This window comes from Bison bison, unplaced genomic scaffold (genome assembly GCF_000754665.1).
Source record: "Bison bison bison isolate TAMUID 2011002044 unplaced genomic scaffold, Bison_UMD1.0 scf7180017864473, whole genome shotgun sequence".
Lineage (NCBI taxonomy): Eukaryota > Metazoa > Chordata > Mammalia > Artiodactyla > Bovidae > Bison > Bison bison.
Window position 1 is genome coordinate 21,068,920 of NW_011495034.1, and position 16,940 is coordinate 21,085,859.

Genomic DNA, 16,940 nt, shown 5'->3' on the forward strand with positions numbered 1-16,940 from the left:
AAGCAAACAGACCACCATTGTCACCTTCCTTTCTGCCCTTCTGAACAATTAAGTCTTAAGCCTTCAGGTAAGGCAAAGAAGCTCAGAGCAGGGGTCAGTGCTGGACAGGGGTGCAGAGGGCCTCCAGGTACAGGGTCCAGATGGCCTGACGTGGGTATCAGAGCTCAGGTGGGCTAAAGTGACAAGTTTCAATCCATGATTCTTTCCCACTGTGTAACCATGGCTAAGTCACTACATCAATCTAACCTGATCTTCTTTCTGAACAGAGCTGGTATCTACTTCTCAGGGTTACTGAGAAGATTCACAGAAGGCTTGACTTGTCATTAGTCCACAGTGAACATAGCTGTTATTCATATACTACTGTTATTCCTGGGCTTCCCTGGTGGCTCAGTGGTAAAGAATCCACCTGAGAAGGCAGAAGACACAGGTTCAATCCTTGAGTCAGGAAGAGCCCCTGGAGTAGGAAACGGCAACCCAGTCCATTATTCTTGCCTGGGAAATCCCACAGACAGAGGAGCCTGGGGGGCTACAGTCCATGGGGTGACAGAAGAGTCGGACACGACTTAGTCACTAAGACACCAACAACTGCCATTCCAGGTACATATTTATGTACACGTTGAAAAAGTCTGAAAAGGAATATACCGAAATAGGCACGAACCTGATTTTTATTTTCTTCTTTTCACTTTATACTTTTCAGAGTTTCTTTTCTCTACAATGAGCATATACTGCTTTTTCAATCAGAAAAGAAAACATGAGATGTTACTAAATAAATGGAAAGTAGCTGAACCTTTACAATGTCATTTACTACTTTTATACATAGAAAGTTAATAAAGCTATTTAAAATAGCACTATTCTGACTCCCATTTCTTTTAAAGATGCAAAATATTAATAGAAACTCAAAGAGCACCCAAAAGGAAAGTGATTTACCGGCTGAAATGACAACCTATTTATATTCATGGTAAATATCCACATCTGGGTGGTATATTAAAAAATGAAATAATAATCTGTTTTACCTATAAATGATGCTCAACGATGAGGCAAAGACTTGAGAATAGAAACTCAAATCCTGAGATAAGCAGGAGCAGGGCAGATGAAGAGATGACTTTACCCCTAAAAGCATTCCCACCTCGACATCTTCAATGAATTGGGATCAAATCTAAATGGTCCCTTTGAGAGCAAGAAAAGCACCGAATAAGAAAAATGTGACCACATACTGCCCTCTGTTCTGCCTCACACGAACTGAGTGACCTTGGGCAAATTACTTAAAAACAGATTGATACCCTGCACCATCTCCCTAGCAAGACTGTTTGGAGATTGATTGAGATGGCTTATGCAAAACTGATCTGTAAACTGGAAAGCAACATGCAAATAGAAGGCAAGAGATTTGGAGCTTACTTAGAGGATGAGATGGTTAGACAGCATCACCAACTCAACGGACATGAATTTGAGCAAACTCGGGGTGACGGTGGAGGAGAGGAGCCTGGCAGGCTACAGTCCCTGGGGTCGCAGAGTTGGACACGACCTAATGACTGAACAACAACAGGAGAATAGTGTGCGACAAATGCAGGACTCCTCCACGAAAAGAATTCAAGAATTTACTACTGAATCGCACTGGGAGAAAGTAATTCCCTGCATCATGATCTTCCAATCTTCCCGCTGCCACAAAGGAGAAAGCCCAAAATTGGTACCATGATTGGGTTAACACCTCTCCCTAATAGTGACTGAAGACAGAACAGGCCTGAGTCTCAGAGTCTTCAGGAAACAAAAGCACCAGATACTAAGATGACTTTACTTTCACTCTGTACGATTCTTCTAACTATGTTAAGTGATACTGGTTTTCCATTTCAGATATAAAATCACCTAAAATAAACTCATTTCTGTTCAAGAAAAAAAAAACAGTTTATCTAGAGAGAAATATTACATAAGTAATAATGTGGTGCTGGAGAAGACTCTTGAGAGTCCCATGGACTGCAAGGAGATCAAATCAGTCAATCCTAAAGGAAATCAACCCTGACTGATGCTAAAACTGAAGCTTTAATACTTTGGCCCCCTGATGGGAACAGCCAACTCACTGGAAAAGACACTGATGCAGGGAAAGATTGAAGGCAAAAGGAGAAGGGGATGACAGAGGATGAGATGGTTAGATAGCATCACCAACTCAATGGACATGAATCTGAGCAAACTCCGGGAAACAATGAAGGACAGGGAAGCCTGGCATGCTGCAGTCCGTGGAGTCTCAAAGAGTCAGACTAGACTTACTGACTAAACAACAACAACAATACTAGTATGGGTAGCACAGGAATATGGCAAGAAACTTGAAGCTAGTGTGTGAATGAATGAAATTTGGAAAACATTTAGTGAGGTCATGACTGAATGGCTACCCCAAACTCATAATTCCTAGAAAGCAAGGACCAAGTGTTATCCATTTCCAGTATCTCCTGAAACTTACGAAGCACAAAGAGGACCCTCTACAGACACTCTATTATTGGGAGATAATTCTTATTATAAACACTGGGTTTGAGCCTTGATGTTCCTGGCTCTAAAACCAAACACATGAGTAGATTCCCCTAGGCAGGTAAGAGTGAGATTAACCCCAAAATAATTAGGAGTGAGAGCCAAGGACAAAATAAACCCTAAGAGGCTCTGTAAGGAAAAAAAGGATAATGTTTGCATGCTGTGCATCAGAAAGCAAACAGAAAGTCTAAAAATAAACAAAACAAAAAAAAACTTAGAGTAAGAAACAAAAAATGAAGCTCTCCAAACTCCCCAAACTTCGTAGCTTCAGCAAGGCTGACCAGGGCTGAAATATTGTTTCCCAGAGAACTAAGTGAGGGAAATGAGCGGAACTTGGGAGGGAGTAGGGGGCAGGGAGTAGAGGAAGAGGCTGTGTTGTCAGGCCAGCTGTTCCTGAGAGGAAACTAAATTCAAAACTAGAAAAAACTTTCACTAAAAACCTACAGAGACAGGGACATATTTTTTTAAACTTCACATTAATAAGGTGATTGAGATGATTTAGTAGCTCTGATGAAAAAAATCTTGAAAACTGGTTAGTACTTTGGGGAACGCCATCAACACTTAGAATGAAAAGAAAAGCAACTTTTAAAATTAGCAGTATCTTAAAAAGAAAAAAAAAAATCAAGTTACATGTAGAAGCTTCATTATCATATGAAAAACTTACAAAGTTTACTTCAAAAGACATATGCAAAATATGTACCCAATAATCTAAAACTTAAGACACTAGAGCATCAGTATAGCTTTGATCCTCGCATTACCAAGCATAAAATAGCAGTCTCCTTGGTGAAGGGGTATCGCCAAACCAGGTGTCTCTATGTCCCATGAGATCTTAAAACCAACATGCCAAATATCAGGATCTCTGCCTTCAAGCTGAGGGTCGTCCTCACTTTCCTCTTCAGGGCCTGTCAAAAGAAAAGAGAGTTGTCAGGAATGTTTCATCTAAAGTTCTGAATTTCATAGTTACCTTAAGAATAACTGAAGTTTTAATAAAATATGGATAAGTGAACTATATATTCTATTTGCATCATTTAAAAAAAAAACACATTCTTTAAAATATTTTAACACGTCATTAATTTTTTTTTTGATAAAAAAATCTGAAAGTGGTAAGGAAATAACCGCAGGTATCAAAGAAAATTAAAGATGATTATTTTGTTCAGTTTCATGTAACTAAATCAGAAAATCTGCATAGGTTTTTAGGAAAATATGAATGGCCAAAATTGACCCCCGAAGAGGTAGAATGACTTAAAAAGCCACAGAAGGTATAGAAGAAGTCAAGGAACACAGGACTAGAGAGTTGCAAAGGAAAATTCTATCAAACAGTTAAGAAGAGTGCAATTTCAATAAATTGTAAATTGTTCAAGAACACAAAAAAGTGTCCAGATTCTTTTCATAAAGACAAGAATATGTATCAAATCCAATACACACACACACACACACACCAGTCTCACATCCAAAACCAATGCATAATTTCTAAATATATTAATAGTATAGACGGTCCCCAACTTAACTATGGCTCAACTTAATGATTTTTCAACTCTACAATGGTGTGAAACAATATGCATTGAGTTGCAACCATACTTTGATGCTGAATTTTGGTCCCATCAGGGGCTAGCAGTATGCAGAAAAGTACTGTTGTGATGCTAGGCAGCAGCCACTCCAAGTGAGCCTCATGATCAGGAGGGTGGAGAATCAATACACTGGTAACTACTCACTATGCATACAAATCATCCTAATTTCCACTTTCAGTACAATATCCAATAAATTACATGGGATACTCAGCACTTTATTACAATACACTTTGTGTTAGGTGACTCTACTCAACTGCAGACTAATGTAAGTGTTCCAAGCAGGTTTAAGGCAGGCTAGGGTAAACAATGATGTTTGGCTGGTTATGTGTATTAAATGCAGTTTTGACTTATGCTATTTTCAACTTAAAATGGGTTTATTGTGAGATAATCCCACTGAAAGTTGAGGAAGATCTATATAAGGAAAAAGAATCAAAATCCAGCAGCATTTTACAAGAATAACATGACGAAGTAGAACTTACTTCAGGAGTAGAAGGATAGTTCAATATGCAAAAGTCTATTGCTGGGAGAAATATTAACAACCTCAGATATGCAGATGATACCATGCCAATGACAGAAAGTGAAGAGGAACTAAAGAGCCTCTTGAGGGTGAAAGAGGAGAATGAAAAAGTTGGCTTAAAACTCAACGTTCAAAAAACTAAGGTCAAGCATCTGGTCCCATTCCTTCACGGCAAACAGAAGGTAAAAAGTAGAAGCAGTGACAGATTTTATTTTCTTGGGCTCCAAAATCACGGCGGACATGACTGCAACCACAAAATTAAAGATGCTTCCTCCTTGGAATGAAAACTATGACAAACATAGACAACATTTTAAAAATCAGAGACATCACTTTGCTGAAAAAGGTCCATCTAGTCAAAGTTACGGTTTTTCCAACAATCATGTACAGATATGCGAGTTGGACGCTGGAGAAGGCTGAACACTGAAGAATTGATGCTTTTGAACAGTGGTGCTGGAGAAGGCTCTTGAGAGTCCCTTGGACAGCAGGGAGATCAAACCAGTTAATCCTAAAGGAAATCAACTCTGAATATTCATTGGAAGGATTGATGCTAAAGTTGAAATCCAATGCTTTGGCCACCTGATGGGAAGAGCCAACACACTGGGAAAGACCCTAAAGCTGGGAAAGATTGAAGGCAAAAGGAAAAGAGGGTGGCAGAGGATGAGATGGTTAGACAGCATCACTGATTCAGTGGACATGAGTTTGAGCAAATTCTAGAAGATACTGAAGGACAGGGAAGCCTGGCGTGCTGCAGTCCACAGGGTCGCAAAGAGTTGAACACGACTTAGTGACTGAACAACAACAATACTTAAAATTCATCATATTCATAGATGAAAACAAACAAAAAATACATGAGTCACCAGATACACAAAAATAATTGATAACATACATCCTTTCATGATAAAAACCTCAATAAGAGCAATAGATGACTAGTTCCTTTACATGATACAATATAGATTTATCTCAAAGCCAACATATTTTAATAGGAAAACATCAGAAAGTTAATAGAAAAAGTTAAGACAGTATCCTTTATCACCATAATGACTCACTCAAACAAATGCAAAGACATATTATGTTCTTGAGAAATAAGGTGAAACATTACGGAAATGCCAGTTCTCCCTAAGTCATCCATAAATTTGACATAAACACAATAAAAATACCAACAGCTTGATTTTTAGTTCACTGGGTTTGGTCCTAGACAAGCTGACTCTATAATTAACACAGAAATATAAACAAGCAAGCTTGGCCAGGGACTTTTTTTTAACCATATAAAGAACTTCTACACATCAGAAAGATAAATATCAATAATCAAAGAGAAAAATGGGCAAAAGTTATAAAGACAGAAGACATAAAATGGAGTTTGTAAACATATAAAAAGACGTTCAAACACACAAAACAAAGCCATAATAGATATTTTTCACCTATTAGATCAGAAAAAAATAAGCACTTTAATAAAATATAATGTTAGTAAGAGTGGAGCAAAATGGCACATTCATATTCTCTATGGAAGATTATCTGTAATACCTATCAAAATTACAAATGTAACTCGTTTTTATTATTAAAAAATTTTTTTTATTTTTAAAAACCTTTGAATTTGTAGAAATTCCACAATACCACTTTTAGAAATGTATACTAAAATTCCTACTTGCAGAGGTTGCAAATTGAAGGAGGCTATTTACTAGAGCACTGTTTATAAAAGCAAAAGATCAGAATAACTTCAACATCCATCAATACATCTGGTTTAATAAAATATGAAATGTTCAGGCAATAAAAACACTATATAGCCACTAAAAATAATATGGGCATGCAATGATAGAAAACTATCTCCTATATTTTTAAGAGAAAGAAAGGAATAGGCTATAATTTGTATTAAAAAAAAAAACACATACACATATATGTGTGTATATGTGCATATATTAATAATATTTCTGGAAGAAAACTCAAGACTGATTTTTTCTGGAAAGAGAATTACATGGCTGGAATAAACAGGAGAGACAAGTAAAGGAAGTAGAAGGCACACCCTATGATTCACCTACATTAACTGTCCCACACCTGCATAAAAACATGTAAAAGTTCATCTAAGAAATATTTATTGAGCAGTTACAATAAACGACGTGCTGACCTGGGCACGTGGGGTTTATCAGTAAATGAAACAAAGACCTATGCCCAGTGGAGCTTTACTTCCAGCGGAGTTGTGAATGTTCATCACTGATTACTAGAAATGGAACATTTTAAACTCCACTAGACTTTAATCCACTAGACTTCCCTGGTGGCTCAGAGGGTAAAGCATCTGCCTACAATGTGGGAGACCCGGGTTCAATCTCTGGGTTGGGAAGATCTCCTGGAGAAGGAAATAGCAACCCACTCCAGTATTCTTGCCTGGAAAATCCCATAGACGGAGGAGCCTAGTAGGCTACAGTCCATGGGGTCGCAAAGAGTCGGACACGACTGAGCAACTACACTTCACTAGACTTTAAACCACTAGACTCTGGTCTTCAAATGCAGGGTCCATTTTTCTGTTTCATCCACATTTAGAACTCCACATTGGAAGAATTGATGCCGAAGCTGAATACTCTGGCCACCTGATGCGAAGAGCCTGGAAAAGATCCTGATGCTAGGAAAGACTGAAGGCAAAAGGAGAGGGGTGACAGAGGATGAGATGGCTAGATAGCATCACCGACTCAATGGCCATGACTTTGAGCTAACTCCAGTAGATACTGAAGGACAGGGAAGCCTGCGTGCTACAGTCCATGGGGTTGCAAAGAATTGGATATGACTTAGCAGCTGAACAACAAGTGGCATACAAATGACATCCAATGAATATTTGTTCTAAATTGCCTACTTAAACATAGTATGCTCTCTCAGTTCACACCATTCATGGTCTTTACTGTGCAAGATGACAGGAAAAGAAAATGTTAATTATGGCAGGGGGTGGGCGAATAACAAATGCAAATAAGTCAAATAATGTAATAATAAAGTATGACACTGCTGAATTAGCACAGTTCTCAACATTCAAGAAATCTAAAGGACAGGTTCAATGCAGGCTAGAACAAGTAGAACAAAATTCTTAGAGATGATCAAACTTGAAAGACAAGTACGGTTTAGACTCACAGAGGGCAGAATACAAAAGATGTAAATTTTATGCAATCAAAATGAACAATAAAACACCTTTTACTTAGGCAGCATCACATCCAGCATGTCACATACACAATCCGAAAGTTACCTGCATCCCAGATGGCATATATTCAAATACAGAGTCCTTAAATTCTGAACATCTTACACTCTATCTAGTATCTGTAAACCAGCATCAGGGACAGAAAGAGAAAGAAAAAAAGGACCTGCCCTTTATAACTATTCATTCCCATTACTTCACACAGGTATGGTGAAAAAAGACACATCAGAAAAACAAGTTCAGGTGTCGTCAAAGAAGGAATGCTACTAAAGTTTTTAAGGACACATCCAACTGTGGATAGTCTTCAATTCCCTAAGTTTGAATCTAAAATCTGATACTGCCATAGGAACAGGATTTTACCTTCTGTCCTATCTGTTGTTATTTATGATATATATTTTCTCAAATACTCTGTGGTTAAGAGCAATTTCTGGCTAGATTCTTTAAAATCACAGAGTTTAAAAGTCCAATGCCATTTTCTGGGTTAATCCAAAATACATTTTAAAAAGAATCCTCTGGAACAGGGTTGACAAATACCTTACATATCAGAAGAAAGTGAAAGTCATTCAGTCGTGTCCAACTCTGCAACTCCATGAACTGAATAGTCCATGGAATTCTCCAGGCTAGAATACTGGAGTGGGTAGCTGTTCCTTTCTCCAGAGGATCTTCCCAACCCAGGGATCAAACCCACATCTCCTGCATGGCAGGCTGATTCTTTACCGTCTGAGCCACCAGGGAAGCCCAAGAATACTGGAGTGGATAGCCTATTCCTTCCCCAGCCTATCCCTTCCCTATCTTCCCACCCAGGAATCAAACAGGGGTCTCCTGAATTGCAGGTAGATTCTTTACCAGCTGAGCTACAAAGGACACAGTGAATTTACCAGCTGTAGCTTTTTTGAGGTCTGGTGGTGAATCACTCTAAGCTCAGCAGGATAGAGTGGTATGATCGATTATTGATGTCTGTCACAGCACTAGAATGGGTAGTTAGCAGCACCTGAACTAGATATGTGCTGCCCATGTCTAATGATATTCACCAACAAGTGTCTAATGATATTCACCAACAAGTGTCTAATAACATTCACCAACAAGTTCTTGTTGGTGGTGGTGTTCAGTTGCCAAGTCTTGACCAACTTTTTGCAACTTTATGGGCTGCAGCATACCAGGTTTCCCTGTCCTTTGCTATCTCCCGGAGTTTGCTCAAATACATGTCCATTGAGTCAGTGATGCTATCTAAGCATCTCGTCCTCTGCCACTCTCTTCTCCTTTTGCCTTGAGTCTTTTCCAGCATCAGGGTCTTTTCCAATGAGTTGACTCTTCTCCTCAGGTGGTCAAAGTATGACAGGAAGTTCTTCATTATACATAATTATACCTGAAAAGACCAGCACTTCTAAATTAGATCCTATGGACCAGAAAAGAGTTCTCAAAGGTATATAGCCTGACCTGTACAACATTTTCTGATTGAATCTAAATTAGCTGCCTACTGATAAAAGTGCTTTGCCTAAAATACCAATTTCCAGCTATTCTTTAAAAAAAACAATAACTTGTCTAGGTTCACACTGCTAGTAAGCACAATTCAATTTAGGTCTGTCTGACTCTGAAGCTTATTCTTTTTTTTTTTTTAACATAGATTTATTCATTTATGTGACTGTGCCCAGTCTTAGTTGCAGGGATCGAACCTGGGCCCCATGCATTGTGAGCTCAGAGTCTTAGCCACTGGACCACCAGGAAGTTGCTCCAGCTACTCGTGAATTACAAACTCAGGTCTCACTGAGCCGGTCACAAGTGGCCATAAGTAAGAAGTAGCTGCATCTTTCAGACAAGGCACAAGTGGCAGTTCCGTCAGCCACGTGACTCCATTAGATACCTGCCTGGCCCCCGACAGGCATTCAAGTCCGTGAACCCCACTCTAGCCCATAGGCAAATCGGTCCCATCACCTGCTTCTGTGAAGTTTAACAAGAATAGTCAGGCCCGTTCACTGACATCCTATCCACAGCTGCTTTCACACACAACAACATGGTTGAGTAGCTAAGACACAGACCAGAGGCCTCTGGAGCTGAAAATCTTTATTATCTGGTCCTTTATACAGAAAGTGTTTGCCGACTCCTGCTCTATAGGCTTGGTATCTGTGATGTGATAGAGATGTGCACAGCACACATTAGTGAGGAAGCTGAGGCTGAATACAATAATCACGATGTAGGACTTCCCTAGCAGCCCAACAGTTAGGATCCGTGCTTCCACTACAGACGGTGTGGGTTCAATCCCTGGTCAGGGAGCTAAGACCCCACATGCCACGCAGTGTGGCCAAAATGTTAAAAAAAAAATGTAGAAAAAAGATGATGTAATGTGACTAATACCAACTAATTCACATGACCAATACCAACATACAACATAATAAAGCAATAATACTCAATTATTTGATAAGCAGATTGATTTAACAAAAGAATATTAATAAGAAAAATCAGTATTTATTATCTTTTATTCTATAAGTCTTCAGGCTGCTTTATTCTAGAGGGTCCCAATGATAATAGCTGTAGCTTGTAGCCCAAGAAAAAGAATTGTTGTTTAGTTTCTAAGTCATGTCTAACTCTTTTGCAATCCCATGGACTGTAGCCTGCCAGGATCCTCTGTCCATGGGATTTCCCAGAGAAGAATACTGGAGTGGGTTGCCATTTCCTTCTCCGAGGGATCTTCAAGATCCAGGGATTGAAACCACATCTCCTGCTTAGCAGGTGGATATTTTTACCAGTGAGCCACCTGGGAAGCCCAAGGAAAAGAATAGAGACATTTTAAGAAGGTTTTTTTGTACATCCATCTCTGGTCAAATCAACAACTTGAAAAAGAAATGAGTTTTAAACTACAAAGACAACCATTTTAAGGAGGTTTTTGATGCCACCGAGTATGGATGTTTACAGGCTAACAGGCTGGTTGACTACTTTCCCCTCTAACTTTCATCCTCACACTCTTCTCAATATGGCATCAATAAAGTCCTGAACGACAAAGAGAGACAGTAATTGCAATCAGTGTTGCCTGATGTCTCCCATAAATCCAGCACCTTTGAAATGTGCTCATTAAAATAATGTTTTGTTGAAGGTTTGTTTCCTCCATGGGCTGGGAAGGGAGGAGGGAAGATGTATGTCTGATAAATTTTTTATTGCATAAATACAGTGTTGCTCACTTTCTCAATAAAATCAACTTGTAATTATTTATAGCAACTGCAACTGATTACTGTTTCCCTATGTTATTTTGGAAACAAGCAGAGGCAGTTGGCTCCTACTTGCCTTTGAACTTCAGCAACACTGAAAGGGTTTTATGTGTCTCGGTGTGTTCACTCCCAGCTCCCACTAACCAAACGACTAAAGAAGTGAAAGATGTGACAAAACGCAAAAGAATGTGAAATTTAACCGTCAGGTTTAAAATGTCCTAAACTCCAACCCCCAGGTTAACCAATTAATCTTCAGCTGCAATCAAGTATTACTTTTCCATGTGTACCTGTAAGATTTTTCTGTCACATCTTTAAAAGGCTTTAAGAAATAAAGGAGAAAAAAAGAGCTAACTAGTTTTTTGAGAAAAAATTAATTCCATTTAATAAAAGATAAATGTCATCAAATATTTTGTGTGCATTCCCGGAGCTGTGTGCAAACCACTGTTACACAGACAACAAATACAGAAGCCTGAGCATGAAAGAAAAGATGACAGTTCTAATCAAGTAAAATATATCACATGAAATTTTCTACCATATTTAAAGCATAATACCATTAATATTCTATGGCAATAATTTTGCTGATGTGCAAATATATATGTGTGTGTGTGTAAATATATATATATACATATATTTCTCATCACCACACATTAAAAAAACAGCTCTATTTCCTATTTCTTATTGCCTTAGCTGGGGCTTCTCCTGTCTGCCGACATAGGAGACGTGGGTACACTCCCTGGGTCGAGAAGATTCCCTGGAGAAGGAAATGGCAACCTACTCCAGTATTCTTGCTTGGAGAATCCCATGGACAGAGGAGCCTGGCAGGCCAGAGTCCATGCGGTCACAGAGTCAGACACAATCGAGCATGCACGCACGCACACTTGTGTTGCCTTAGCCAAGTGCTAATGTTTCTAAGACTCTGGCCCAGACAACAATTTCCTCTGCTTCCTTACCCCATACCTAGAGGGGCTTACACAGCAGGTCCCATCCTGTTCATGTCACAAATCTTGAGGCAGGAGAAACCCAGAAGTTGCAGAGGCTCAGCTGGTAGACAAAGGCTAAGGATGTTTTCTGTCCAGCACTGATCTATGACATTCCAGTGTCTGGGACCAGGAATCATTTCTCAAAATGGAGAAACACAAAAGGTGAAAGGGGAAAGGTATAAGGCTGGGAGACACACTCTAGAAGGGATATGGCAGGTGGATGTTTAGAAACATAATGATTCTTAGTGGTAAGAGTGTTATGGACTTCCCGGGTGGCTTAGTGGTAAAGAATTCGCCTGCCAAGCAGGAGACACAGGTTTGATCCTGGGGTCAGGAAGATCCCCTAGAGAAGGGAATGGCTACCACTCCAGTATTCTTGCCTGGAGAATTCCATGGACAGAGGAGTCTGGGGGTCTACAGTCCATGGGGTTGCCAAGAGTCAGACGTGACTTAGCAACTGAACAACAAAAACAGCAAAGGACTGTTACTTGAATGACATGGATTTGCAAGTGAAAAGGCTGAAGAGGTGGGGAAAGGCCCAAAGAGGCATGGCGGTTTCGTGAACCACGTAAGCAAGCTAGGCTTATGCTGAGGGCAGTGGCAGACACTGATGGTGACTTTTCTGTGGGTCAGATCTGTTTCCTAGAATGATCCCTCTGGAAGGTAGATGTTTCTAAGTGCTGACTTTGGATAATCTTTCTGGACAGGTTTCCAAAATAATGGCAAATGGCATAAGCCAGAGAACACTTGGGAAATATTCCTGAAGAAATTAAAAGATGTCTGCTCCTTGAAAGAAAAGCTATGACAAACCTAGACAGTGTATTAAAAAGCAGAGACATCACTTTGCCGACAAAGATCCATATAGCCAAAGCTATGGTTTTTCCAGTAGTCATGTATGGATGCGAGAGTTGGACCATAAAGAAGGCTGACTGCTGAAGAATTGATGTTTATGAACTGTGGTATTGGAGAAGACTCTTGAGAACCCCTTGGACTGCAAGATCAAAAAAGTCAATCCTAAAGGAAAACAACCCTGAATATTCACTGGAAGGACTGATGCTAAAGCTGAAGCTCCTTTTGGTATTCTTTGGCCACTTGATGTGAAGACCCAACTCATTGGAAAAGACCCTGATGCTGCAAATGATTGAGGGCAGGAGGAGAAGGGGATGACGAAGGATAAGATGGTTGGATGGCATCACTGATTCAATGGATACGAGTTTAAGCAAACTCTGGGAGAAAATGAAGGACAGGGGAGACTGGCATGCTGCAGTCCCTGAGGTGGCAAAGAGTTGGACACGACTTAGCAACTAAACAACAATAACAACCTGAAGGTCTCTGCTCCTTGTAAAGAAGGGCTGGCCAAGAAGATTTCCTGGAAGAGCTCTACCAGTTAAAAATGCATTCCTTGATTGGCTGTGAGGAATAATCAGTCAAGCCAGCTGCTAACCCACAGCACACTCCTTAGCCACTGAGCAAGGTATGGTCTGAAGAAATAGAGAATTCAGAATTTTGAAGGAAAAAAAAACCCTTATCAATCTCAGCTCAAAATCCATGACAAGAAGCTGTTCTAACATGTCTCAAAAGCAGCAATTCAGGGACAAATGTAGTCCCCTGACACAGATAAATTATGAAATTAATTATAAGTTTTCTAGGATTTCATGAGAAATATTGAGAACTCTTTACCGAAAAAATCTGAAGCCTTTCAACAGGATGTCTGGCTCTGTCAGCTTCCAGATTAAGCATTTGGGAAAAAAAAATTTTAAGATATAAATATTCACATCATAGGAGAACCTCATTATATCATGTTTCATGGACATGGTGGAATAAAGTGAAAGTGAGAAGAGGAGAGAAAAATTGCTCTGGGGGTTCTTGGCTAAAGCTCTAAGACCATGACATTATTTAAAATAAAATATGAAATGAGAGGCTTCCCTGGTGGCTCAGTGGTAATGAACCCATATGCCAATGCAGGAGACGTGGGTTTGATCCCTGCGTCAGGAAGATCCCCTGGAGGAAGAAGTAGCAACCCACTTCAGTATTCTTGCCTGGAAAAATTCCATGGACAGAGAAGCCTGGCAGGCTACAGTCCATGGGGTCACAAAGAGTGGGACACAACTGAGTGACTGTACACACACACACACACAGACACACACATAAAATGAGGAGAGGAAGCCGAAATGCTTCTCAAATAAACTTCCTTGAACCAGAGCTTCAAACAACAAAGGCTGCAATTCTGTGGGCAACCTCAGCAAAGTACAGAGTCATGGAGCCTTAGAGAAAACCTGGATGTTGAAAACAATATTGTTGTTGTTGTTTAGTCACTAAGTCACGTCTGACTCTTTTATGACCCCATGCACTGTAGCCCGCCAGGCCCCTCTGTCCATGGGATTTCCCAGGCAAGAATACTGGAGTGGGTTGCCATATCCTTCTCCAGGGGATTTTCCCTACACAGGGATCAAACCCACGTCTCCTACATTGGCAGGTGGGTTCTTTACTACTGAACCACCAGGGAAGACTGTAAACAGCATAGAAGACCACAATCAACCTGGATTAATAAAAAAAGAATAATTATTTGTTCACCTATCTTCAGGCAAAGCTTTCTATTTAACTAATTTGTTTTGCTTTGTTTCATTTTTAACCATTTTTGGCTGTGCTGGGTCTTCGTTGCAGCATCCAGGCTTCTCTAGTTGTAGTGCACAGGCTAAATTGTCCTGCAGCACGTGGGATCTTAGTTTCCTGACCAGGGACAGAAGGCACATCCCCTGCATTGGAAGGTGGATTCTTAACCACTGGACCACCAGGGAAGTCCCTAGGGCAAAGCTTTACCCATGTCCAAGGCACAGTTTCTCTCCTTCTCAAATCGCCTCCGTAAGAAAGAAAGTAGCCACAAAAGCTGGAGGCAGGCACTTGGGGGCCACAAGAAGTTTACCTCCCTCAAGAGAATAAAGCTACAGCTCAAAAAGAGCCAAAATATGAAGGGGGAGAAGTCTGAAGCTGGCCACACCATTACTGTTGAAACAAGGTGCCTGAAGCCAGCGAGACTGGTCTTAGTATTAAATAAAACAATTTCATATTGTCTTAAATGAACCTGTTTAGGCCAAGCATCTGCTATGTGCAATCTAAAGAATCTTGGTATTAAACAGACGTTGCAGCTGCAGAAATCAGTTATTGGACAATGGCCACAATGTAGTTAAATAGCATGAACTACTCAAGGACAAAAGATACCTACTGATTTGGGGCAAAAAAATACTGATTTGCATTATATGCACATACAAAGAAGGATCAAGACACAAACCATTCCTTCAAAGAGCTTACAATTCTAATTCAAATATGTATAAAACTAATATATGGCCTTAGAAGTTAAGATAGTGGTAACCAGTTGAAAGATAAAGGTAAGATAACTTCTGAGAGTGGGTTACACTCTCAGTTTAAAAAATACAAAAAGATTAAAAACAAATAGATTAAAAAGATTAAAATACAAAAAAGATTAAAAAACAAGAGAATAAGTAACAAAATTACAGGAAACAGTCTGAGTATCAAAAAATATGGATTCTAGAGAGAAAAGAAAGCTGGAGAGGAAGAAATAATTAACAAAGTGATTCAAGAAAATATCCCACATTGAAGGACATGAGTTTCCTTCCAGATTGAAAGGACCCATCAAATGCCAGTATAATGGATGAAAAAAATATCACTGTGAATGTATAAAATATTAGGGGAAAACCCAATCAAAAAATCATTATCAAATAAGGGATAAAGAAAAAAAAAAATCAGAGCTCACAACATGAACACTGGAAGATAAAAAGACACTGGTACATACGACGTCCCCAAAATTCTGAAGGAAAATTATTGTCCGTCAAGATTTCCTTACGTAAAGTATCTACACATGTCAATGCAGAATAAAGATAAATTGAGACATTCAAGGTCTCCAAAATGTGCTTTCTAAATGCCCTTTCTTAAGATATCATTAGAGGATACTAATCTCTAATGCTTCACTAAAATAAAGAAAAAAATTAGGAAGAGCATGGGACTCAGGAATCTGAAACTCCAACAAAGTAGAGTCCATTATGTTGATAAGAACTCCCCAGATGGGACATCTGGGCTAGTCTGTGCCAATGAACCACCTCAAACTTCACATCCTACTTCATAAATTGCAGACTTTAAATATGTGCAGTTATTGTATATAAATGATGCTCCAATAAAGCTATGGAGAGAGGGGGGAAAGTCCACCCATTCTTATGGTCCTAGCCTTTTATCTTTTTAAAAGACACTTATTTATTTTATTTATTTGGCTGTATGATGCTGTGAAAGTGCTGCACTCAATATGCCAGCAAATTTGGAAAACTCAGCAGTGGCCACAGGACTGGAAAAGGTCAGTTTTCATTCCAATCCCAAAGAAAGGCAATGCCAAAGAATGCGCAAACTACCGCACAATTGCACTCATCTCACATGCTAGTAAAGTAATGCTTAAAATTCTCCAAGCCAGGCTTCAGCAATACGTGAACCATGAACTTCCAGATGTTCAAGCTGGTTTTAGAAAAGGCAGAGGAACCAGAGATCAAATTGCCAACATCCGCTGGATCATCAAAAAAGCAAGAGAGTTCCAGAAAAACATCGATTTCTGCTTTATTGACTAGGCCAAAGCCTTCGACTGTGTGGATCACATAAACTGTGGAAAATTCTGAAAGAGATGGGAATACCAGACCACCTGACCTGCCTCTTGAGAAACCTATATGCAGGTCAGGAAGCAACAGTTAGAACTGGACATGGAACAACAGACTGGTTCCAAATAGGAAAAGAAGTACGTCAAGGCTGTATATCCCTGCTTATTTAACTTATATGCAGAGTACATCATGAGAAACCCTGGGCTGGAGGAAGCACAAGCTGGAATCAAGATTGCCGGGAGAAATATCAATAACCCCAGATATGCAGATGATACCACCCTGATGGCAGAAAGTGAAGAGGAACTAAAAAGCCTCTTGATGAAAGTGAAAGAGGAGA

The 16,940-nt window shown here is 39.6% G+C and overlaps 1 protein-coding gene across 1 annotated transcript in view; it reads right to left on the reverse strand.

Annotated features, from left to right (window-relative positions):
* FTO (fat mass and obesity associated) overlaps nucleotides 1-16,940 on the reverse strand; it is a 425,927-nt gene that overhangs the window by 276,516 nt on the left and 132,471 nt on the right. The window contains exon 4 of the mRNA XM_010861935.1: nucleotides 3,273-3,416. Within this exon, the coding sequence (XP_010860237.1) occupies nucleotides 3,273-3,416 (144 nt within the window). The remainder of the gene's footprint in view (nucleotides 1-3,272; nucleotides 3,417-16,940) is intronic.